Source organism: Thalassophryne amazonica, chromosome 1 (assembly GCF_902500255.1).
Source record: "Thalassophryne amazonica chromosome 1, fThaAma1.1, whole genome shotgun sequence".
NCBI classification, from domain to species: domain Eukaryota; kingdom Metazoa; phylum Chordata; class Actinopteri; order Batrachoidiformes; family Batrachoididae; genus Thalassophryne; species Thalassophryne amazonica.
In genome coordinates, this window is record NC_047103.1 from 87,896,455 (window position 1) to 87,923,241 (window position 26,787).

At 41.7% G+C, this 26,787-nt stretch overlaps 1 protein-coding gene across 1 annotated transcript in view; it reads right to left on the reverse strand.

Moving 5' to 3' along the window:
• Window positions 1-26,787, reverse strand: part of scospondin (subcommissural organ spondin) — an 852,118-nt gene that overhangs the window by 774,291 nt on the left and 51,040 nt on the right. The window contains 8 exon segments of the mRNA XM_034168739.1: window positions 5,180-5,441; window positions 8,538-8,703; window positions 8,796-9,014; window positions 9,945-10,117; window positions 16,209-16,347; window positions 16,455-16,596; window positions 16,684-16,936; window positions 22,114-22,270. Coding sequence (XP_034024630.1) covers window positions 5,180-5,441; window positions 8,538-8,703; window positions 8,796-9,014; window positions 9,945-10,117; window positions 16,209-16,347; window positions 16,455-16,596; window positions 16,684-16,936; window positions 22,114-22,270 — 1,511 coding nt within the window.

Here is a 26,787-nt window from a genome sequence, read left to right on the forward strand (position 1 = left end):
TTGGTGGTTAACAGATCATTTGAAATCAAAGAAACTGAGAAGCTTATTTCAAGATTATTCTCTTTCACCAGTCCAGACATGTTCAGCACAAAGAGGTCAATAGGATATTACAAAAGCAAAACAAAGTTGCTTTATAGATTGGAGCAAAAAGTTAACTAACATCTAATCAGTTTCTCCACATGCAGGAAAAGCCCCAACCCCAGCAGAGCAGATACCAGGTCGCACAGAGTGCACAACAAAATTCTCACTCCCAACTCATCACATTTTAACATTCAACCGGTGCTGAAATGTTTGGGGGTTTTTTTTCCCCCCTCCCACAGCATCATCATTTCTCTCTGCAAACATATAAAATTATCTGCTTCACTTCTGTGTCATCTATATTTGGGCTATGGTCATGGTCATTGCCATAGTGATAGTTAAGGGTGAGGATTAGCACTTCGCCGCACATCACATAATGACCAAGCATTAAGCTTCGATGGTCCCAGATGAAGCTCTACCAAAAGGTTAAAAATTTACAGTTCCTTGACTGGCCACTTCAGGCTGACTCCAACATAGAGCAGGTTCTCATGCAAGTCCATGTTAAAATATCCAAATCTACAGATATGATTTTTGTTTTCAGACTTCTTAGTTTAACGTGTTTAAGACACAAACAGGGGCGTAGGTTTGCATATGGACCATAGGGACAAGTCACAACCAATATTTTGGGATGGCAAAATAGTCCCTACCAATATTTAGAATTTTTTTATATAACAAAATCATTCACTATTTTTTTGCGAACTCGATACTATAATTTTAGTCATCACGTTTTGTGTTTTCGACGTGCCAGAGTGACAGGGTTACCCATGTTGCAATTTCATTAGCTCACGTTCTTCTCACATGGACGTAAACAAAGCGCATCTCGTGGCAGGCAGTGCTTAATTTGTAAAGTGGGAGGTCCCAGAGCGCAGAGGATGGGTGGCTCCGGTGCAGTGTTGCCAGATGTACGATAATTATCGTATTTGTACGATAGGTTTGCCCTCTGTACGATGTACGATCAATAAATGTACGATCAATAAATGTACGATCAATAATGGGAAAAAAATCCAATATGTACGATAATTTCAGTTGGTTGCCCAAACACGCATCTCTCTCTGACACCCAAGAATCATTTTGCAGGTGTTGCACTCAGGCGGCATCAAATGCTGGCTTTGGGCGACCGGGACAAAGTCATTTGAAAGCCCGCCCCCTCTCCATACAAAGTAATGAGTTCCCATCCAATCTTTACTGTGACAGGAAGATTCCCCAACCAACATCTTTTTTTTTTTTTTCGAAACTTTATTTCAACAAATGCAATAACAAACAAACAAAACACAAGAGCAAAGAGATATACAAGAAGAATAAAAAAAGTTAAAGTTCCTTATGGAGGTGTCAACATTTTTTTCTGTGTTCAACAAAATCTGCACAAGTGGCCATGGCATCGGATGACGACAGCGACCTCGAGGTTGAATTCGACTCTTTCTAGTCTGGTAATTAACACGTTTGTGTCCCTTCACAGAAAAAAAAAATCTTTCTAGTCTGGTAGTGCATTTGCTTGTGCATTTGCGTTCTTTTTGTGCCATAGTTTCCCTATTACTATAATTACTGTTTAAAAATGTGACATAAAATTCTTTGTAAATTAAAAAAAAAAAACGCTAAAATAGCTACGTTGTATGCGTTTTGTTTGTGTACGATAATTTCTCCCAAAATACGATAATTTTGAGGTTTTGGTACGATAGTTTCATATTTCATATCTGGCAACACTGCTCCGGTGCAGAAAAACAAGAAGGGCGGGGGCTTGCGAACAATGCTGTGCGCCACACTTAAAATAAACTGCACACCCACACAACACGCACGCACACCTTCACAAATGACACTAACACCCTGCCTTTTCCTCAAAAATTACTACATTTATGTTTGCTGTCTGTCTCTGTACTTTTCTGTCACTTTTGCGCTCTTTTTCATACTTTTCCCTCGTTTCAAAAGTCACCGAACGCACTTTACCGTAATATATGCAACATATAGCATACTGTTGGAAAGCACGGGTTCTTGGCTTGCTGTCAGTGTTGAAATATTTCAGCGTGAGGGCTTACATGAGAACTTATGGTAATGAGAATCAGCGGCGCACTAGTGTGAAACTTCCATGTTTTTCCTCTGCGTTATGACATCACAGGCTTACGTTTACCGTAATACACCATATATCATTGTAAAGCCCTTTTTTTTGTTGGCAAATTAGGTTGCCAGATACCTACAACTGCATTATTGATGAAGATAATAGATTATACATCTTGGTTGCAAAAAGTTTTTTTTTTGTTAGCTCCACAAGTATTTTTTTTGTTGTCTTGTTCTCTCAGGTGTAGGCCTATAGAATAGATTCGTGATTTTGGGTGCAATTTTGTTATTTAAGCTATTTGTTTGTCTGCCTACACACTTAATGTAAATAAAGTGTTAAATTATTCAGCATTATGTCATCATATGTTATGTATTATGCTGTACTTGTGCGTCTAATGGTATGAGTGGGTTAGGGGGTGGTGGTGGTGGGCAGGGGGGCGGGGGGGTGGTATTGTCCCTACCAAAGCTGAGACCAAACCTACGCCCTTGGACACAAAGTTATGTAGAATGACTGAATGACAGCAGCTGAGCTGATCCTGACTCTTACTGTGTCTGTAACTCATTGTCCACTCGACCTGTCTGTCTTTTGCAGTGTTTTATTACAAAAACCTGAATTAATATGACTTTTTTGTGTAGTGAAACATCCTAATGGGTCACCTGAGACGTCCCTGTTGCAATATTCAAGCTGAGTGAAATTCCCATCAAATTTAATGTTGTATGGTAATTGCATTAGTAGTTTTAGCAGCTATCAGTAGCCTGATTAATGAGAAAATAAGCAGCTCATAAGTTTTTATGTTCACACCAAACTAAACTGTTATTACAACCATCGTGCAGTCCCCAAAAATATGATTTAATACACACACGAGCTGAGGTTAGCCTATTAGCTTAGCTTGTTTAGACTTGAAGAGAGGAGTGTGTCCAGACTTCTTTCAACTATCTTTTCACACGTTGCACCTCTTTATCCACTCATGTGTTCAGCGTGATTGAGCCCGAGTCAGTGGTGATCCCGCTGCCAACATGGCAACGGGGCTTCATTTCAGCTGTTGTGGGTCTCTACAGAAAACCTATGCGTGACATTACACAGGCCTTGTCCAGTATACAGTAGTGTTCAGAATAATAGTAGTGCTATGAGACTAAAAAGATTAATCCAGGTTTTTCTTTCTGGTATTGTCACGTCGCTCATGTTTCCACACAATAACAAACGCTGGAGTCCGTTCTGTTGTTCTGCTAAGCAGCTACACTGCAGCCACAAAGAGGCAAAGGTTTCTATGACACCTCAGTGATAGTCATGAACACTTTCTTTTGTTTTAAATTTAAGATTTTAACTCCTCTCCAGAATTGTCCCAGTGCAGGTTAAATGCCTTTTTTTTTTTTTTTACTTCTGTACTGTTGCATGTCATTGTCTTAACAGATACAGTAGTGTTCATAATAATAGTAGTGCTATGTGACTAAAAGATTAATCCAAGTTTTGAGTATATTTCTTATTGTTACATGGGAAACAAGGTACCAGTAGATTCAGTAGATTCTCACAAAACAACAAGACAAAGCATTCATGATATGCACAATCTTAAGGCTATGAAATTGGGCTATTAGTAAAAAAAAAAAAAAAGTAGAAAAAGGGGTGTTCTCAATAATAGTAGTGTGGCATTCAGTCAGTGAGTTTGTCACTTTTGTGGAACAAACAGGTGTGAATCAGGTGTCTCCTGTGTAAGGATGAAGCCAGCACCTGTTGAACATGCTTTTCTCTTTGAAAGCCTGAGGAAAATGGGACGTTCAAGACATTGTTCAGAAGAACAGCGTAGTTTGATTAAAAAGTTGATTGGAGAGGGGAAAACCTATACGCAGGTGCAAAACATTATAGGCTGTTCATCTACAATGATCTCCAATGCTTTAAAATGGACAAAAAAAACACAGACGTGTGGAAGAAAATGGAAAGCAACCATCAAAATGGATAGAAGAATAACCAGAATAGCAAAGGCTCACCCATTGATCAGCTCCAGGATGATCAAAGACAGTCTAGAGTTACCTGTAAGTGCTGTGACAGTTAGAAGACGCCTGTGTGAAGCTAATTTATTTGCAAGAATCCCCCGCAAAGTCCCTCTGTTAAATAAAAGACGTGCAGAAGAAGTTACAATTTGCCAAAGGACACATCAGCTGGCCTAAAGAGAATGGAGGAATATTTTGTGGACTGATGAGAGTAAATTATTCTTTTTGGGTCCAAAGGCTGCAGACAGTTTGTGAGATGACCCCCAAACTCTGAATTCAAGCCACAGTTCACAGTGAAGACAGTGAAGCATGGTGGTGCAAGCATCATGATATGGGCATGTTTCTCCTACTATGGTGTTGGGCCTATATATCGCATACCAGGTATCATGGATCAGTTTGGATAAGTCAAAATACCTGAAGAGGTCATGTTGCCTTATGCTGAAAAGGACATGCCCTTGAAATGAGTGTTTCAACAAGACAATGACCACAAGCACACTAGTAAACGAGCAAAATCTTGGTTCCAAAACAACAAATTAATGCCTCGCAGGTATGGAGAAATCATGAAACACTGTGGTTATACAACTAAATACTAGTTTAGTGATTCACAGGATTGCTAAATAAGCATTTTGAACATAATAGTTTTGAATTTGTAGCGTCAACAGCAGATGCTACTATTATTGTGAACACCCCCTTTTCTACTTTTTTACTAATAGACCACTTTCATAGCCTTAAGAATGTGCATATCATGAATGCTTGGTCTTGTTGGATTTGTGAGAATCTATTGAATCTACTGGTACCTTGTTTCCCATGTAACAATAAGAAATATACTCAAAACCTGGATTAATCTTTTTAGTCACATAGCACTACTATTATTCTGAACACTACTGTACATGCAGTCTGCAATAGTGATGCAAAGGAGCTACGCAACTCATCACATATTGACGTTCATTCAAAAAACAAACTTTTGGATCAAGATGTGATGAGATGGGAGTGAGATGACATTGCCAAACAGACCTCACAACCCAACCAAAATCTCAGTCATGACAGCATTATCATCATTACATACCAGCTATTGCAGTTGTTTTGAACGACAGTGCCTGGTGGGTACATCTTGTCTCCTTGTATACATGAGCACATAGCGATGGGTACACACTGGCCTTCATGGTCCTGTACAAGCTCTGCTGGACACTGGCAGCCTGGAACACACATCCTAATGGATGTTTCAGCACCATCATCACTGCAACTCCAGTTCTGCTGCAAGTCTGAACAGGAGTTCCCACATGTGCGACCACACTCCTGGTACACTTGACCTTTTGAGCACTGGACCGCTGTGGAAAGAGAAAAACAGAAGCGGATGAAAAGGCTTGAAAAAGGAGCATCTTGCTAAAAATCATTTTTATGATTTGTTATGTAAAAACCTTGAAAGATCCAGCTTTTTATCACTAAAATGTGTAAAATGTGATGAATGTTTTTCCCATTCCTGCAAAACATCCATAATGAATTGCAGACAAGCACAATGATTTGAAAAAAGATGGAAAAAACAACTGAATGAAACAATCTGAACTACACATCCAGCATTTCTCTGTTGGCACTGAAACAGATATATAACTGATCAGTGTCCCTTTTTTTTATCTGGATGAAGAGGGCATATTTTGTACTTGCATGAACAACTATTGTAATTTTGTGGCAGTCCCAAGTACAGAAAAATAGAAAGGACTGGTATCAGAAAGGGCAGTCTAGTTGTAAAACATGGCAATTGAAGCCATAAATGATAAGAACAATCAGCTCAGTATCAGAAAGATTATAAAGGTACTGCTCCACACTGTGGGGCTGCTGTGTGTTTGGTTGTTAGTGAAGAGTGGTTGTGCAGACATAATGCTCAGAGCAGAACAACACACAAGAGGGCTAATTTTAAGAAAAAAAAATCCAATTACAAATATGAAAAAAGGGGGAAAAAAATGCATGTATGCATCAGGCCAGAAGGGGGATACAGAATTACACACTATCTATACATTCCTGCATCAGTCACACTTTTTTGTGAAATAACTTTAATACCCCCTTCACACTAGAGGCCGGATGAGGCCGATTGCTGTCCAAATGCAAATTTGAACCACAATTCGGAAGTTTTACTGTGCATTCGAGGACACTGGACAGCGGTCTGAGAGCAGTTTAAACAGTCAGGCAAATTCCTGTGGCCGCCTCGACTGTTTTGCACATGTGCAAAACAGTTGAGGTGCAGTCGGGGTGGAAATACAGTAGTGTTCAGAATAATAGTTGTGCTATGTGACTAAAAAGATTAATCCAGGTTTTGAGTATATTTCTTATTGCAAGGTACCAGTAGATTCAGTAGATTCTCACAAATCCAACAAGACCAAGCATTCATGATATGCACACTCTTAAGGCTATGAAATTGGGCTATTAGTAAAAAAAAAGTAGAAAAGGGGGTGTTCACAATAATAGTAGCATCTGCTGTTGATGCTACAAACTCAAAACTATTATGTTCAAACTGCTTTTTTAGCAATCCTGTGAATCACTAAACTAGTATTTAGTTGTATAACCACAGTTTTTCATGATTTCTTCACATCTGCGAGGCATTCATTTGTTGGTTTGGAACTAAGATTTTGCTCGGTTACTAGTGTGCTTGGGGTCATTGTCTTGTTGAAACACCCATTTCAAGGGCGTGTCCTCTTCAGCATAAGGCAACATGACCTCTTCAAGTATTCTGACATATCCAAACTGATCCATGACACCTGGTATGCGATATATAGGCCCAACACCATAGTAGGAGAAACATGCCCATATCATGATGCTTGCACCACCATGCTTCACTGTCTTCACTGTGAACTGTGGCTTGAATTCAGAGTTCGGGGGTCGTCTCACAAACTGTCTGCGGCCCTTGGACCCAAAAAGAACAATTTTACTCTCATCAGTCCACAAAATATTCTTCCATTTCTCTTTAGGCCAGTTGATGTGTTCTTTGGCAAATTGTAACCTCTTCTGCACATATCTTTTATTTAACAGAGGGACCTCACGGGGGATTCTTGCAAATAAATTAGCTTCACACAAGCGTCTTCTGTCACAGCACTTACAGGTAACTCCAGACTGTCTTTGATCATCCTGGAGCTGATCAATGGGTGAGCCTTTGCTATTCTGGTTATTCTTCTATCCATTTTGATGGTTGCTTTCCATTTTCTTCCACACGTCTCTGTTTTTTTTTGTCCATTTTAAAGCATTGGAGATCATTGTAGATGAACAGCCTATAATTTTTTGCACCTGCATATGTTTTCCCCTCTCCAATCAACTTTTTAATCAAATTACGTTGTTCTTCTGAATAATGTCTTGAACGTCCCATTTTCCTCAGGCTTTCAAAGAGAAAAGCATGTTCAACAGGTGCTGGCTTCATCCTTACACAGGGGACACCTGATTCACACCTGTTTGTTCCACAAAATTGACAAACTCACTGACTGAATGCCACACTACTATTATTGTGAACACCCCCTTTTCTACTTTTTTTTTTTACTAATAGCCCAATTTCATACCCTTAAGAGTGTGCATATCATGATTGCTTGGTTTTGTTTGATTTGTGAGAATCTACTGAATCTACTGGTACCTTGTTTCCCATGTAACAATAACAAATATACTCAAAACCTGGATTAATCTTTTTAGTCACATAGCACTACTATTATTCTGAACACTACTGTATATTGAACGGGGGTTGGAGTGCAGTTTGACCGCAAGCTGACTGCAATCCAAATATTCACACGGCATGAAAACAACATTCGAAGCAATGTGACCGCATTGGAGGGGCAGTTCGACATGATTCACCACAGCTGAATGTCCTGACTGTGCCTAAATGCACCAAGAGTGCAGCGTGAGTGCTGCTGGAGTATATTTACTCCACCTGCAATTGGACCTCACTCGTACAGCAATGTAAGTGCAGTTGTCATAATCAGTGTTTGGAGGCTTAATGTTCACGGCGTGTGCACGAATCATTCGGGCGGGTTGAGGCGTAATCTGTGTGGTCAGATGGCTGTCTTCTGCAATCCTTATTCCCTCCCAGATGTGGCACGAATGCTGTTTTTTTTTACAGTCTGTATTGTTACACACATTGGGCCTGCTAGGAGTCTACTTTGGGATAGGTGAGCCAGGGATTTAGTGAAACATGAACCAACTGCAATTTCTGCAGTTCCACTGATCCAACAGATGAGCAATGCTGTTTCATGATTTGGTGTTCCATCAGTAAAAGAGCTGAGAAATTTGTGAACTGAGCACAAGAAGTCTCTTGGATGGTCTGAAATGCATTCTCATATTAAAAATAAATAAATAAATAAATCTCTGAGAATTGTTTTTATACTCTATGCAGCATAGTAACCATTAATATCACTGTAAACACCCAACAATAAATGACTAGTCCCCCAACTTACGGCAGAATGTGTGGTTGCGCCACTGGACAGCCATGCCCTCCTGGGCACAGTGACGGGCGTAGGCGGTGAGGACAGTGCAGTGACACAATGTCTGTGGAGCACAGCCACAAACTTCAGACAGACAGAGACGCAGATAAGGCTCTCTGTCCACCAAGTCATGACACACCTACAAACCCAAAGGCAAGTGCATGTGAGAAAGTAGAAAAAAACAAAAAAACAAGTACTGAGCCGCACCTGTCACTGAACATCCACACTCACCTTGAACACAGAGCTGTGTATGATGGAGCACACGGCCTCTGCATAGTGTCTCCTCTGTGTATATGTGGTGCAGGGATCTGGAGGGGTTCCACGAGGCAGATTACATCGCTCTACCATGAATTTGCCTATAAAGGCTACAACACTGGTTTCCACATCTCCTTCTGGAGTGGTGAAGTCATCATGCTGATTCCATGTCAGTGTTCCACACAGGCCACGCACCTTGAATGAAGTATATACACACACACGCACGCATGCACACACACACACACACACACACACACACACACACACATCCTAGAAATTCAATTTTGGTTGATTTTGTAATCTGTATGCTCTACTTCTTATCAGAAATTTTGATTTTGTAATCTGTAGTGCCTAAGGGTATAACATTTTGAGATAATATGATTTGTTTTAGCTACAGCCTACAAATTAAACAAGGGTTAGGTAGGGCCCCTTCACACATAACACGACATTGAGCGAAAGAAGCGGAAACTGGAAGAAAATCCACGAACCAAAGGCAATATGTTTTTATGTATTTCCATGTGAGGACAGCAAGCACACACTTGCACCACACAGTGTACAGTTATAATGTCATGTCCTACAAAACACGGTACATGTTATCCAGCTGTGACTCACATGTCCAGAGATCTCAAAAGCAGCTGCTGTGTGTGGCCATGCCCACCTGTTCATTCAGCACACAGAACAAACGGTCACTCTTTGTTTCTTTGTTCGGTGATTATTTTCTTTTAGTTATTTCTTATGTTATTACGTACGTAGTTATTGTAGTATTTATTGATATACTTGTCCTGGCTCTGTTCTCTGTTTTTTAATGTAACACATCATGTGCACTGAGCCATCATTTCCACCTGTCAGTGCGTGGCTGGCTGGTGATCAGCTGAGAGGCGAACAGTCCAGCGAACAGTGTTGGATGTTTGTGTGTGGCACCTGCCGAGAGGGGGATCGAATGGGCACTCGCAGGGCACTCGCTATCTTTTGGCTGCTGGTGTGCTCGAATGGTTGTAGCAAACCTCTGTACGAGGCATTTGAGGCGGCTCCAATTTTTCACGACTGGCATTTGACTCCTCCTTTGTGCACCATTCTACCTCAATCATGTTATGTGTGAAGGGGCCCTTATCAATGTTACTGTACCTTGTTTGCAAAGCCAGGCTGCACAATGATGAAGACCAAGGGACCTTCTAGGTACCATAACACTTTGGCTCCAAAAGTATGAATGAGGAGAAAGGAGGATGAAGCTCGACGGACAACCAGGTCCCCTGTCACCACAGGTAGCACATCCCTCTGGCCATTTAGCATCACTGTTCCTGGGGTAACATATTAGCAAGAATCAAGAGTTTATTCTAAACTACATCAATATAATGCTTTTTTGGTAGTGGTGACATTCATATGCAGTATAGATGACATTCAATGGGAAAATTAATATACTAGACATGCATAAATAAATGAAACAAGCAACTGCAAACAATCAGAAAGTCCTGAAATAGTAAAACGGAAAATGTCAAGAACAAGATATTTTATTTTAGTGGTATGGGACAATTGAGCTGCTGATCATTCATCACAAAATAGCAACACTAGTCATCAAGGAAAGACAGAAACTGAAGTGGACATTTTAAAAAAAGAACAAACAAAACTTCAGTCATCTGATCATAAATTAGCTTTTGAGATGTATACAATTAATTAGAGTCGTATATTAATGATACACGCACACGCATGGGTGAAAAGTATTCACAGCGCTTCACTTTTTCCACATTTTGTTATGTTTCAGCCTTATTCCAAAATGAGTTAAATTCATTTTGCCCTCAAAATTCTACTCACAACACCATTTGCTCAATACTTTGTTGATGCACCTTTGGCAGCAATTACAGCCTCAGGTCTTTTTGAATATGATGCCACAAGCTTGGTGCACCTATCTTTGGGCAGTTTTGCCCATTCCTCTTCGCAGCACTTCTCAAGCTCCATCTGGTTAGTCCAGAGATGTTCAAGTTCAAGTTCAATTTATTCTTTGTCCCTCAAATGGCAATTTATGCACAGCAGGAGTACACATACCTAAAAGCATTATAAAACATACAACGCAGACCACACAGCAATAAAACAGTACAACTGGAGATATAAAAGCAGTACTAACTGAGCAGCCACAGTAACAAATAAATAAAAAATACACAATAGTCATATACCAAAAATGGACCATATCTACCACCTCCTGTTATTAGAGTTTAAGACTTGAACAGAGATGGGGATAAAAGAATTCCTGTGCCTTTGTTTCAACCCACTTGGGGTTCTAAAGTGCAAGGCAGATGGTAACAACTTGTATTCAGCAAACAAAGGATGTGTAGGATCATGACTGATATACAAGGCTTTCTTAAGCACCTGTTTGTTAAAAATTTCAGTAAGGCTACTGAACTTCACACCCACAATCTTACTGGCCACCTTAACAATTTTTAAAAGTGCATTTTTCTCTTTGATTGGTAGGTTACCATACCACCCAATAATAGAAAAAGACACTCCACTCCAAATTTGGTCTGTTTCCTGAAAGAAAGCAGTTGTTGTTGGCCTTTCTTACATACAGAAGCATTGTTCAAATTAAGTCAACTGTCTGTCAAGGTGCCCAGGTATTTATAAGATGTTACTATCTCTATATCCTGGCCCTAGATGACACTGGGCCTGGGGATATTGGAGAGATGTCTAAAATCAATGGACATATCCTTTGTTTTTGCAATGTTTAGGTGGAGGAAGGCATTCTCACACCAGGAAAGAAATTATCTAGTACTGGGCCATGGTCAATTTCCTGTGATCCAAGTAGGCTGACAATAACAAAATCATCTGCGAACTTGATAATGTATTTTCATGAAGGCTATGACAGTCATTGGTGTATAAGATATACAATAGAGGGGACAGAACACACCCCTGTGGGGAACCAAAGGATGATGTTAACAGGCTGGACAGCTCACTGCCCACCCTTACCCTCTGACATCTCTGGATCAGAAAATCCAACATCCAACAACAACATGATTGAGCAATTTTAGCAAGATGTTCAGTTAGATTCAGGTCTGGGCTCTGGCTAAGACTCTGGCTGGGCCACTCAGTGGCATTCACAGAGTTGTCCTGAAGCCACTCCTTTCATATTTTGGCTGTGTGCTTAGGGTCACTGTCCTGTTGAAAAATGAACTGTCGCCCCAGTCTGAGGTCAAGAGCGCTCTGGAGCAGGTTTTCATCCAGGATGTCTCTGTACATTGCTGCATTCATCTTTACCTTAATCCTGACTAGTCTCCCAATTCCTGCCACTGAAAAACATCCCCACAGCATGATGCTGTCACCACCATGCTTCACTGTAGAGATGGTGCCTGGTTTCCTCCAAAGAGGAAAAAGAGTCCAATCTTTGTTTCATCAGACCAGGGAATTTTGTTTCTCATGGTCTGTCCTTCAGTTGCTTTTTGGCAAACTCCAGGTGAGCTGCCATATGCCTTTTACTAAGGAGTGGCTTCTGTCTGGCCACTCTATCTTACAGGCCTGATTGGTGAATTGCTGCAGAGATGGTTGTCCTTCTGGAAGGTTCTCCTCTCTCCACAGAAGAATGCTACAGTTCTGACAGAGTGACCATTGGGTTTTTGGTCACCTCCTGAGTAAGGCCCTTCTCCCCTGATCGCTCAGTTTAGACGGGCGGCCAGCTCTAGGAAGAGTCCTGGTGGATCCAAACTTATTCTATTTACAGATGATGGAGACCACTGTGCTCACTGGGACCTTCAAAGCAGCAGAAATGTTTCTGTACCCTTCCCCTGATTTGTGCCTCTAGACAATCCTGTCTCGGAGGTCTACAGATAATTCCTTTGAGTTTATGCTTGGCTTGTGTTCTGACATGCACTGTCAACTGTGGGAAGAAGATAGGAGGATAAAGACAGGTGTGTGCCTTTCCAAATCATGTCTATGAACTGAATTTACAACAGATGGACTCCAGTTAAACTGTAGAAACATCTCAAGGTTGATCACTGGAAACAGGATGCACATGAGCTCAAGTTTGAGCTTCAAGGCAAAGGCTGTGAATACTTATGTTCTTGTGATTTCTTTTTTTATATAAATTTGCAAAAATCTCCAAAGCTTTATTTCTCATTGTCATTATGGGGTATTGTGTGCAGACCTTTGAGGGAAAAAATGAATTTCATCCTTTTTGAAATAAGACTATGAAACAACAAAAAAGTGGAAAAAGTGAAACGCTGTGAACACTTTCTGGATGCACTGTATATATTATATTAAGAAGCTGAGTGAGGAATCAGATAGTCTGGATTTGTGTCTGCCTTGGATCAAGACTAAAATCCAAGCTTTGATTGACATCCTGAACTTGGTCATCAGAAGTGTATCTGTATGAGGTGGAAGTGCTGAGCTTGTAGAGACATTCACTTCTCTCTGTAGAGGCATTAATATCTTTGGGTCCACAGCCTTTGAGACTGAGGGATGTCTGGGACGAGCATATGGAGTCATGAGGTTGTCATGAAGTCTTTCGGGTCTGAGTGCTCACTGTCATATTTTATGATCCTGAGACATGTACTTCAGCTATGACATTTTGTGTCTCTGGGCATGACCCAGTTACAGGTGCCTCAGTGTTGAAAGCCAATCAGATGCCCACTTTTCACCTGGCTGGGGCAAATAAATGAAGGTCAGGGTGCCAGAAGTATTTAAGTCTCAAAATAACAGTCTTGGGATATCGATGATCAAAGTTTTCAAAACATGCTGCAGATACATTTTTTTAGAGGTAGGACACTGACAAACCCCCTCTTTTTTTTGCTGAAAATGAATCCTTTTTGCAACAAAAATGACATTGTTTCGGACTTAAGTACTTCTTATGGCTAAATACCTGGACTTGGGTACTTTTACCACACAAAGCCCTTTATTGCTCATTGTTGACTGCCAGTCAATTTTGCAACGTGCCCTTGTCTTTCATGCTTTAATTGTATGCAGATATACTCAGTTATCTCCAATATTACTTACTTAGGGCCACTTCACACATAGTATGACTAAGTACAAATCAGGGCGAATCACAGCGGAACAGCTCGTATGAGCAAAGAACGAAAATATCAAGTCGATGGGCAGGCATGAACAAACCCACTGCGACGGTTTCATTCATGCAACGGTGCACGACACCGTCGCAACAGGAACACACTGCTAGCAGCTGGAGCATGTGTAACTACATCATGCAGCTGCTGTGATTAAAAAAGAAAAATACATGCCACCCACAGGATTCGGACCTGCAATTTACAAAAGCTCTGGCCCGAGTGGGACCATATGTTCACTGTCAGTGTTAATTTAACACTGGTGATTTTACTGTGTACGTGTCCTGGCAGTTGTCTCAGTGTGCTGCGATCAGGTGACAGGCACCTCCCCGTGCTGTGTGCGCTCAGAACGGGCTGTACATATAAGCCATATAAGCATTTTATACAAGTGTGCCCCACCCTGGCACGCCAGATGTGTTGGGGGGGGGGCGACACACATGCACCACATGTGTGTTGCTTTTTGCAGCTCCACAGTCATGGGGCACTTAGACAAAATGCCCCATGACTTGCACAATGTGTCAGAAAAAATTAATTAACTGTCTCACTGTTGTTGTTGTTTTTTTTTTTATTTTAATGATGTGCTCGAGCTTTGATAAGTCTGTAAAACAGTCTGCTGACTGTTTTCGTGATGATAGCGTGAATGGCCACACAATTTCTAAGTGCCAAGCGAGTGGTGTTAGATGTTCGTGTGTGTGACCTGGAATTTGGCCAACACCTGCCAGGAGAGGGTTCAATGGGCTCTCATGTTCAGCTCTCCACAATTTCACTGATACTTACTGGACTGGCAAGCATTGAAAGCCGAGATAGACATGTCCAAACTTGTCCTCTGACATGCCGAAACGGAGGTGTTCCTTTGTCTCGCTTCCAAAGCGAATCGGTCTTTACGCGCGAAGCATCCGCGCGGCTTTCCATGACAAAATCTCTTGTTAAAAGTGAAATCTGCCGGAAAATGGCTGATGTCCAGCTCTTGTGATAACCAGAGAAAGAGCACATGACGGTCTCGTTTCCACAGAGCCATCCGTTTAGAAATGGTCCGGTGGCTTGTGCCGCATCGTCGCAGCTCGGAGCGCGGCGCCGAGCGTCCTTAAAGCTGTAGTAACAGACCTTATTCTCTGTGAAGCCCGTAAAAGTTTCACCGAAAGCCAGATAAATTTTTCGAATGGTTTCCAGGTGCCAGTCTCTAGCTTCTGAAAAAATTCTGATGGAAAAAAAGTCATTTTCATTCCGCCATTTCCAGACAATAAAAATCCAATGAGGGGGCGGGACCACTCCTTCCCAAGGCGTGCTCACAGGCGAATGACGTCACCGACAGGCGTGGAAAAACTCACGCATGCGCACGAGGGTTCAAGCATGTCTGACGTAAAAACATATGAATGAAATCCATATAGTTTTTGAAAAAATAAAAAGGACCGTTACTTTATTGACAGACCTCATATTTTTTTTTTTGTCCATCTTGGATCCACACACTTCACAGACTAGTCCTGGCTACTGAAGGGCTGGTTCTGAGGCTCCTTCTTCTGGCTGATGCTCATCCTCCTCTACAATCTCATCAGTGTCAGACTCTGAAATTTTAGAAATGTGATCCTCACATTCTGAAACTTCTTTCTCTGCATCACCATCAAAACCCTCTGCCTCTTCCAATATAAACTGTAAGGCAGCCTGAACAGAGAAATGCTTTGCCATCTTGATCAGTTATGGTATGGAACCATGCTGACAGAGCTATTTGTAGTGTCAGGTCCCCAAGATTGGGAACAGAGGGTCAAATGTGTGGGGATGTGGGTGCAGTCCACACACAATGTTTTAACCTTGTGTGGGAACAGTGGGTGCTCACACCAAGGGCCCTTTCACCTGCTTCACTTCACTCCACTCCACTCACTCACTCACTCACTCACTCACAGGCCCAGAGAGCAGAAAGGGAGAATGAAAGTGCACAGGACCTGATTTCCACACTTTCAATAGCTCTGGGTCCAGTGAACCTGAAGACCCTGTATGTAATATGAATGTGAAGGGGGGTTATACAGGGGGACGTCATTTAAAATGTTTTCTGATTTGTGTTCCTCACAGAAAATGTACCAAGGCCAATGAATCTTAGCTTGAAAAATAAGTATTTGTATCATTTTTCTTCAGCTAAAATCTGAAAACGGGTCCCACAGACCTGAAGACCTTATCAGGGTTAGGTACTTCTTGAACTGAGGTCTTAGAATTGAACTTTCAAAATGTGGGAATGGACCCGTTGTCTGTTGGTGTGGTTGCCATCCAGGACTGAAGATGGTTCTGTAATATGGTGAATGCAGTGAATCATGGTAACAGTGAATTTTTTATATTTGTCAAATTCCCACTTTCTATGACTCACCAGTATCTGTAACAGTAACCGTGGTACGCAATGCTGTGACTGAAATCTCTCTGAGACAACCAAACTTTAGTGCTCCTCCTTCTCCTGCCACACACTCCCCACAGCGCACAGTCACCACCAGCTTTCTGTCAACGAAGTCCTGAACCCACAGGTAGCAGAGGGGAAACATGGTGTTGACACACATAAGCACATAGTGTTTATAAGTGTTTGTTCATATCTATGTGGCGACTTTTCATCGTGTTTCACCTCCACAGCAGTAAAGACACAGTCTCCTCCTTGCAGTGAATATGTCTTCTTATCAAAAGTCCTAATTTGCAAAGCTCCCATTAGGCTACACTGGGTCGCACACTTCTCCGCAGTGCACTGCCACAGGCCTGCTTTGCAGACACTGGGAACATTGAGGAGAACATGATGCAACAATAACTTCTCTGAGAGAAAAGAAGAAAACAGATTGATATGGAAAAGAGACACAAACCAAGTGTTACATCTCTGCTTTATCTTGTCCCCAGACAGGTAGGTGCGTCTGCGATGGAAGCAAGGGCAATCATCTCTTTTCAGACAGCGTCGCTGATGAAGGTAGAGACCAATCGAACACTCACAGCCCCCCACACACTCCTCCCTGCACTGTCCAAGGGAGGCAGCAGGCACCGGGGGCTGAAGAGATGAACAAGTGGGAGGACAGGAGGACACACAGTCGGAATACACCTGACCTCGGGGACAGACATGACCTGTGTTGACAACACATGAGGACACATAAGAGATGTGATGAAGATAATTTTTTTTTTAATGATATGTCTGGTATAGAATCCTTACTGTGTACTGTGTAAATATTAAGTCACTAAAACTTTCACTCGTGCTGCTAAATAAGATGATGTGTGAGTTGAAAAAGAGTTGATAGCTGTAAGAGAAGACATTTAAAGGGCACTGGTAGTTTTGGGTGTTTTAACTACTTTATCACTGATTGTCTACAATAAATCAAAGTAGCTCAGCCAGGTATTAAGAAGAAAGTCTCCTCTGAGTCCTGGTTCCAATCCCACATAAATGAGGGTTGCATGTGGTCGGGCATCTGGCCAAGTGGTTTCAAAATTGCCAAACCAAACATGCAGATCACAAATTTAATTATCATTACAAACTGATCAAAGCTCAAGCACATCATCCATCCATCCATCCATCCATTTTCTTCCGCTTTATCCGGAGTCGGGTCACGGGGGCAGCAGCTCAAGCAAAGCCGCCCAGACCTCCCGATCCACACACGCCTCCCCCAGCTCCTCCAGGGGAACCCCAAGGCATTCCAATGCCAGCCGAGAGATGTAGTCCCTCCAGCGTGTCCTGGGTCTTCCCCGGGGCCTCTTCCCAATGGGACGTGCCCGAAACACCTCTCCAGCGAGGCATCCAGGGGGCATCCGGAAAAGATGCCCGAGCCACCTCAACTGACTCCTTTCGACGTGGAGGAGCAGCGGCTCGACTCCGAGCTCCTCCCGAGTGACCGAGCTCCTCACCCTATCTCTAAGGGAGCGCCCAGCCACCCTGCGGAGGAAACTCATCTCGGCCACTTGTACTCGCGATCTCGTTCTTTCGGTCATGAGCCAAATCTCATGACCATAGGTGAGGAACGGAATGTAGATCGATTGGTAAATCGAGAGCTTTGCCCCCCTAAGCTCTCTCTTCACCATAACGGTCCGATACAGCGATCGCATCACTGCAGATGCTGGACCGATCCGTCTATCGATCTCACGCTCCATCCGTCCTTCACTCGTGAACAAGACCCCGAGATACTTAAACTCCTCCACTTGAGGCAAGGACACGCCACCGACCTGAAGAGGGCAAAGCACCTTTTTCCAGTCGAGAACCATGGCCTCAAGCACATCGTTAAAGTAAAAAACAACAACAACGACACAGTTAATTTTTTTTCTGACACATTGTGCATTCAGATGATGAATAACATCAATTAATAACATGAAAAGACCCTTTTTTAAAGAACAATAAAGTTATTGTCAGTGAACTTTGCAAATCCTATATTCAATTGAATACACCACAAAGACGAGATATTTAATGTTCAAACTGATAAACTTTATTGTTTTTGTGCAAATATTTGCTCATTTTGAAATGGATGCCTGCAACACATTTCAAAAAACCTGGGACAGTGGTATGTTTACCACTGTGTTACATCACTTTTCGTCCTAACAACACTCAATACGCGTTTGGGAACTGAGGACACTAATTGATGAAGCTTTGTAGGTGGAATTCTTTCCCATTCTTGCTTGATGCACAACTTCAGTTGTTCAACAGTCAGTTGAACAACTGACTGTCAGTTCAACAGATTAGTCTCTGTTGCTGTATTCTGCACTTCATAATGTGCCACACATTTTCAATGGGCGACAGGTCTGGACTGCAGGTAGGCCTGTCTAGTACCCGCACTCTTTAACTACGAAGTGTTGTAACACGTGCAGAATGTGGCTTGGCATTGTCTTGTTGAAATAAGCAGGGACATCCCTGAATAAGACGTTGCTTGGATGGCAGCACGTGTTGCTCCAAAACCTGTATGTACCTTTCAGCATTGATGGTACCATCACAGATGTGTAAGCTGCCGATGCCATGGGCACTAACACACCCCCATACCATCACAGATGCTGGCTTTTGAACTTTGTACTGGTAACAATCTGGATGGTCTTTTTGCTCTTTTGTCTGGAGGACATGACGTCCATGATTTCCAAAAACAATTTGAAATGTGGACTCATCAGTCTACAGCACACTTACCCACTTTGCGTCTGTCCATTTCAAATGAGCTCAGGCCCAGAGAAGGTGGTGGCATTTCTGGATGTTGTTGATGTATGACTTTCACTTTGCATGGTAGAGTTTTAACTTGCACTTGTAGATGTAGCGACAGACTGTGTTAAACTGACAATGGCTTTCTGAAGTGTTCCTGAGCCCACGCAGTAAGATCCTTTACACAATGATGTCAGTTTTTAATGCAGTGCCGCTTGAGGGATCGAAGGTCACGGGCATTCAATGTTGGTTTTCGGCCTTGCCGCTTACGTGTAGAAAGTTCTCCAGATTCTCTGAATCTTCTGATTATATTATGGACTGTAGATGATGGAATCCCTAAATTCCTTGCAACTGAACGTTGAGAAACATTGTTCTTAAACTGTTGGACTATTTTTTCACGCAGTTGTTAACAAAGTGGTGATCCTCGCCCCATCTTTGCTTGTGAACGGCTGAGCCTTTTGGGGATGCTCCTTTTATACCCAATCATGACACTCACCTGTTTCCAATAAACCTGTTCACCTGTGGAATGTTCTAAACAGGTGTTCTTTGTGCATTCATCAACTTTCCCAGTCTTTTGTTGCCACTGTCCAAACAGGTGTTGTTTGTGCATTCATCAACTTTCCCAGTCTTTTGTTGCCACTGTCCCAACTTTTTTGAAACGTGTTGCAGGCATCCATTTCAAAATGAGCAGATATATCTTGTCTTTGTGGTGTATTCAGTTGAATATAGATTGAAGAGGACTTAAAAATCATGGTATTCTGTTTTTATTTCCATTTAACACAACGTCCCAAATCATTGGAACTGGGGTTGTATTTTATTATTTAGTTTTAGCAAATAACACTAATGGGGCTTTATTGTTCAGTACAATAAACCAATTCAGCATCTCAGTACGATAGGTGCATGCTGGGTTGGGTCAAAGTTCATGACTACCAAAAACACACAAAACTAGCTGACAGCAATGTAAACATTGTAGATTTTAAGTGCTGGAAAGTCTATTTTAAAGCACACACACACACACACACACACACACACACACACACACACACACACACACACACACACACACACACACACACACACACACACACACACACACACTCATCTTCAACTGCTTAGTCCAATTAAGGGTTGCGGGGCCTGGAGCCTATCCCAACAGTCATAGAGCGTGAGGCAGGGTACACCCTGGACAGGATGCCAGTCTGTCACAGGGCCACATACAGACAAACAAACACATTCACACCCACTCTCACACCTATGGACTATTTAAAGATTCCAATCCACCTAACCCGCATGTCTTTGGATGTGGGAGGAAACCGGAGCACCCGGAAGAAACTCACACAAACACAGAAAGAACATGTAAACTCCACACAGAAAGGTCACAGGCGGGAATTGAAACCATAACCTTTTCACTGTGAGGCAACAGTGCTAACCACTAAGTCACCATGCTGCCCCAAGCTTATACACACACTACAAAATGCCCCATAGTACAAACTAGAGAAGATGAATGGTAGGCCATTAAAAAACACTATAAGTGTTTACTGAAGGTTGAAGTTGACATTACAACTACCAGATGGTTGGGAAAATAAGACATCGGCAACAAGCAAATGACCTCCTGCATGTATGTAGATATTAACGAGAATCTCATATGGAAAGACGAGCAAAACTTGCATGGCCATGCAACACACCGGTTATACAGACTGAGACTTATCCATTTGTAGGTTATTTTTAACCTAGAGTCTATATTCTGTGTCCCGGTATTATTATCTATCTATCTATGGTAACCACAGCAATTCTATTTATTTTATTTTTATAGCTCCAAATCACACATCTGATGACACAATAGGCATCAGATCTATGCGACAGTATACTGTAATATAGGCATTACATTATCAAATGCAGTAATGTGCAAATGTTTTAGTCATCCCAGCGTTATAAGGGCATTTGATGCCCTTTTTCCTTGGCATGTCAACACAAACTCAATTCCAACAAAAGTGAATATGTATTTGGACTCTGTAATAATAAAATCAATAATAATGATAATAATAGTTATGGCAGCATGGTGGCTTGGTGGTTAGCACTGTTCCCTCAGAGCAAGAACATCGTGGGTTTGATTCCCACCTGGGGTTTTTCTGTATGGAGTTAGCATGTTCTCCCCCTATTTGCGTGGGCTCCCTCTGGGTGCTCTGGGTTCCTCCCACTTCCAAAGACAAGCAGATTAGGTGAATTGAAAACTTTAAAACTGACCATAGGTGTGTGTGTGTGTGTGTGTGTGTGTGTGTGTGTGTGTGTGTGTGTGTGTGTGTGTGTGTGTGTGTGTGTGTGTGTGTGTGTGTGTGTGTGTGTGTGTGTGTGTGTGTGTGTGTGTGTGTGTGTGTGTGTGTGTGTGTGTGCAGGTGTGTGTGTGTTTGTTTGTCTATATGTGGCCCTGTGAAAGATTGTTGGCCTGTCCAGGGTGTACCCCACCTCACTCCCTATGACTGCTGTGATAGGCTCCAGCCCTCCGTGACCCTTAACTGGAGTAAGCGAGTATAGAAAGTGGATGATGGATGAAATAATAATTTCTTTATAAGTGTACTGGACAGCAGAATACCACACAAACAGTTGCAAATTATATTACAACATTAAAATGATTGTAAAATATAATTACTGATACTTCAAGTCATGTTTTTCTTAAACTGTTTTTGAAATCCTGCAACTTATACTCTGGTGTGACTTATATACAGAAAAATCACACGTAAAAAGAACTCAGCTGTTATATTGATTATCATGAAAATTGAAATTCATCACACATTCCATTTATTTATGAATATTTATCAGATTTTCATAATTTTGTCCTACTTTTATGATGCAGTAAATGTGCCTAAAAACTAAATTGATCATACACTTGGGTAAGGCGGCTTTGTTTACGAGTAACCATGAACTTTGACTGAAATATTTGACAGAGCTATAGCACATGCATGTGGATAATACTGATTTAGCTTTTTCCAGAAACTTCTTAAATACATGTCCAGTTTTCTGAGGTTCAATAATCTCTCCAATGAGGAAGACATGAAACTTTTTCTGATGACATCTGCAATAAAAGGAAATGTAACTGTGACACTTAAAACCATTTACTGTCCCAAAGTGGGATCTTTTTTACCACAGTGGGTGTCTGTCCTCCACATTATGATGATGTGTTGCTGGGCACACTCTCTGGCGTAGTTCGCAAAAGTTTCACACATTGCTCCTTCCCTCTCTCTGGGAGGTAGGCTGCAGTACAGGTACAGACAGGTGTCTACGTAAGGTGCTGGGTCCAACTAAGACACACAAATACAGACATTTTGAGGTTATGCATCAGTCAGCAGGTAAAATACCGTGACACAGGACACCATGTGCTAATAATGAACACCACTTACCACCACCAAACTTAAAACCCCACCTATGTGGTATCTTTCAAGCAGAGGTGGGTAACCCCGGCTTCAGTGAGTAAAAGTCTGATCATGTGCTGCTTCTATCTGTGCACCAAATAGGCAATTTCACTGATTAGTCCATCTATCTGCCAAAAGGGTTGAGCTAATGCATAGTATTTTCAAGGCCCTGCTACTTAAGTCTCCCTCACAACTTGCTGAACATGCTGTTATAGGTGTTTCTATGGGTGAAAAAATGGCAAAACCATACGTGAAATGTGCATGTCATGTGAGTGTTCAGCACCGTAGAACATTGCAGACTGCCTTCACTGCTACACATGCAAATTCTATGGGTCTTGTGAAAGCTCAAGAATACATACAGCACGTACGGGTGTGTACTGCCGTTGTACACCTCATACAATTTAGCAGCTTTACTAGTACGGGCCGTACAATGACAGTATGATGCACCATCGTTGCACAGGTACCATTTGTCAGATGTTCTACACAGGTACTCCACACGTGCTAACTGTGCAGCCTGCAAGACAGAAGTACATCTCACTCTCCACCCCTATGTGTGAAGTGCATGTATTGCAAGTGACCCGCATGCCACACAAGTGACAAGACTGGGTATGCATACTGTATGTATTGGGGAGATTGTGTAGCATGTAGCATTGTTGTTGTTGTTGTTGTTGTCCATTCAGCTGCTCCTGTTTTGTTCGGGGTTGCCACAGCAGATACAGCCAGATCTGCATTGGTATTTGGCACAATTTTTACGCCGGATGCCCTTCTCGACACAACTCCAACTTTATCTGGAGAAACACACACAGCTGCTGGTGTTCTGAAGAGGTCTCCCATTCAAGTACTAACCAGATCCTTCACTGCTTAGCTTCTGAGATCTGATGGGATCAGGCTGGCACAGAGCAGACCGGCTGCTGCATGTGGCATTGTAAAAGGGATTATATTCCATACTGTGTAGCCCGAGTGTGGCAAAAGGCTGTCACACTGACTGTCAGAGCAAAAGGATTAGTTCATATTTTGTCTATTGGCAAATTTGCCAGTCTCCCACAGAGGTAGGCCTCTGATGGACAGATAACATCACATTTCCTCACTCTATGTGTGAGGACATCAAAAAAATCCAGACAGACAGACAGAAAGAGAGAGAGAGGGGGAGACTGCTTTCTTTTACTTCAAAGAGAAAGCTGTGATTATCTGAAAGGTGCTGTCCAAGGTCCTGAAAAGAGGTGGAGAGGCACAAAATGATATTGGCTTTGCTGACAGGCTCGTCAGGCTAGTCTTGTGTGGACCACCTGCATCACAGTGGCGGGCTGTACTCCTGGTTGCACGTCAACAGACAGACATGCAATTGCCACAGACTGACAGTGCAATGCAATTCTCTCCACGCCTTGTGTCTGACAGTCGTGCAGCCTGTATGTGTCAAATCAGACACCCGCACTCTTTCACAAACTTTCCCCCGTCTTTGGGCTGCCACTTCCTACGACCCGTATGTGTCCAGCACATGTGCAGTGAATTGTGAGGTAGACTTTCCGAAACATCACACATTTGTTATTAGAATAACTATGAAGACTATTTACAAAGCACTTTCCCAGGAATCAGAGCACTAAACAAAAGAGACAGCAATAATAAAAGAAAACTACACTTCAATAGTGCACAAAAATCCCAAATTAAAGAGCTGATAATACAGAAAAAACGTGATTAATATATGGGTTTTTCCTCTTCAAGAGGCTTTTTTTTTTGTTTTTACAGGTGTGACTTATACCAGTGAGATATACTCCAGAAAATATAGTAATTAGAATGAGCTGGTCTAGTGGGTGGATGGAAAAAATATATGGTAGGTCTTTTATTCACTGAAAAGGGGGTTACCCATCTCTGATTACAACACATTAGTTTGATATAGCAAGCTGATTACATAATAATAATAATAATAATAATGATGATCATAACAAGAGCAATCAGAGATTGCTGACATTCACCAATCCGGATCCAGATCACCTTTAAAATTCAGTGAAGTCTTCCATCACCTAATATCTATCTGTGGTGCAAAATTGGTGAGAATCTGTGAAGTAGTTTTGACGGAATCCTTCAAAGCCTATATAAAGTGAAATCCTGAGCCAGAATCCGAATCATGATCCAGATCACCTCCAAAATTTAATGGAGTCTTCCATGGCCTAATGTGTATCTGTGGTGAAAATCTTGTTAAATTTGTGCAGTAATTTTGATGTAATCCTCCTAACAGTAATCCTTCAAAGATTATATAAAGTGAAACTTGATCCAGAATCCTGATCGAGATCTGGATCGCCTCCAAAGCAGTCAGACAGACAGACAAATAAATGCCGATTATTTCATTACATCCTTGGCGGACATAATAATAATAATAATAATAATGGGTGGCGTGGTGGCTTATTGGTTAGTACTGTGGCCTTACAGTAAGAAGGTTACAGGATTGCTTCCCACCTGATCCTTTCTGTGTGGAGTTTATATGTTCCCCGTGTTCATGTTGGTTCCCTGTGGGTGGTCCAGCTTCTTCCCACTTCCAAAGACACGCAGAGCTGATGAACTGGTGACTCTGAATTAACCATGGGGGTGCAGGTGTGTATCTGTGCACGCATGTATGAATGTTTTTTCCATCTGTATGTTGCCCAACAACTGCCCTGTCCAGGGTGTACCCTGCTTCTTGCTCTGTTACTATTGGGATAGGCTCCAGTCCCCCATGACCATTGATTGGGGTAATCCAGTACAGAAAATGAATAATAATAAATTTATTTACATAGCACTTTAAGAAGAATTTTATAGCAAAGTGCTTAACATATTAAAGCAAGATAAAAAAAAAAACAGTTCATATAAAATGTCAATTAGAAAGAAAAATTAAAAAGGCAGCAGAAACCATTCAGATCAACAATAAAACAAGAGTACTGCGCTCATAGAGTGCAAATCTCTGCCCACACTACTTTCCAAATCCACAATTTCTTTACCTTGGAAAAAATTTTCATGGTCAAACTCGTGTTCAAAGTGCTTTTTCATAAATTAGATGTGATGAAATGTCAGGAGTATGTATTTAGTTCATGCACTTAGATCAAAGTTTTTTTTTGTGGTGTTTTCGATTTCTGAATTTGTTTTCTGTGCAATTCCATGCTTCTATGTCACAGACGTCATGGCTTCCTCATAGGCACCCATTGTAAAATCTTGTGACTTCTGTGACAAAAGCACGGAATGGCTGTTCAGCTAGTTTTCACAGAACATTGATTACCTCTGCTATGCACAATTTGTCATTGCTTTGTGGCACTTGGTTTCGGACTGCTAACTGAAAGATAAACAAACAGGCATCAAACTGGAGCCTCCATCCAATTTTGGTGGTGTAGGTAAATTCATAACAGAAAAATGAGAGTGATTGAGCAACTTTTGATTGAGATATAATGCAAAATGTACACCAAATGGACTTTTCAATATTAAATTCAAATGTCAACTGTCAGGAACTGAGGTGGCGAGGCACGGCAGACGGATGGACACAAATGCATGAAAAAGGCTTTATCCAAAAACAGGCTCAGTTCGATACACAGGAAGTCAATCAGTCCAGGCAGAGGTACAGATGGTCGAGAGGGAGGGATGTGGTCAAACAACTGCGTGGATAAGACACAGAGAAGCAGGTTCTCTGGCGCAGGCTGAGACTTGGTCAAAAAACGGGCGAGAGTCGAGCACAGAAAAGACGCAGAGCAGAAACAACATGAGGAAGGCTTAGAACGAGGGCAAGATCACAAGGCATGGAGCACAATGAACAAGCAGTGAACAGAGGAAAACATGGGACTTAAATACAGAGGTTAATCAGGGCGTAAGATAAGATGCAGGTGCAGGGAAGATGGCGTGGCCGGACGAGACAAGAGTGGAGTGACAGGGTGCGTGTCAGACAAAAGCAGCAAAACAAGAATGTGACAGTGACTAGACAAATGTTAAACAACTAAGTAATAATGAAACCTAAAATCCAAACGTGAGCGAAACAAAATAAACAAATGAAATAGCAGAAACAGAACAACAGAAAGTGAAATGCTGGATCTAAACTAGAACAGAACTCAACATGTGGCTGAAGAGTAACAGAAAAACTACTAGTGACTAAAGTGATAACAGAGGATATGACTACTGATACAAAATGGAAAATCACATCTGAAGAAAAACTACCACAAAATAGAACACCTATTAAATGTAAAATAAACAGAAAGACAAGACTAAAGTATGATAAACCAAACATGCATAATAAACAGAAAACCAAAACAGAAACTACGAAATAACAAATAGAAAATCAAATCAAATCAAATCAATTTTATTTATATAGCGCCAAATCACAACAAACAGTTGCCCCAAGGCACTTTATATTGTAAGGCAAGGCCATACAGTAATTACGGAAAAACCCCAACGGT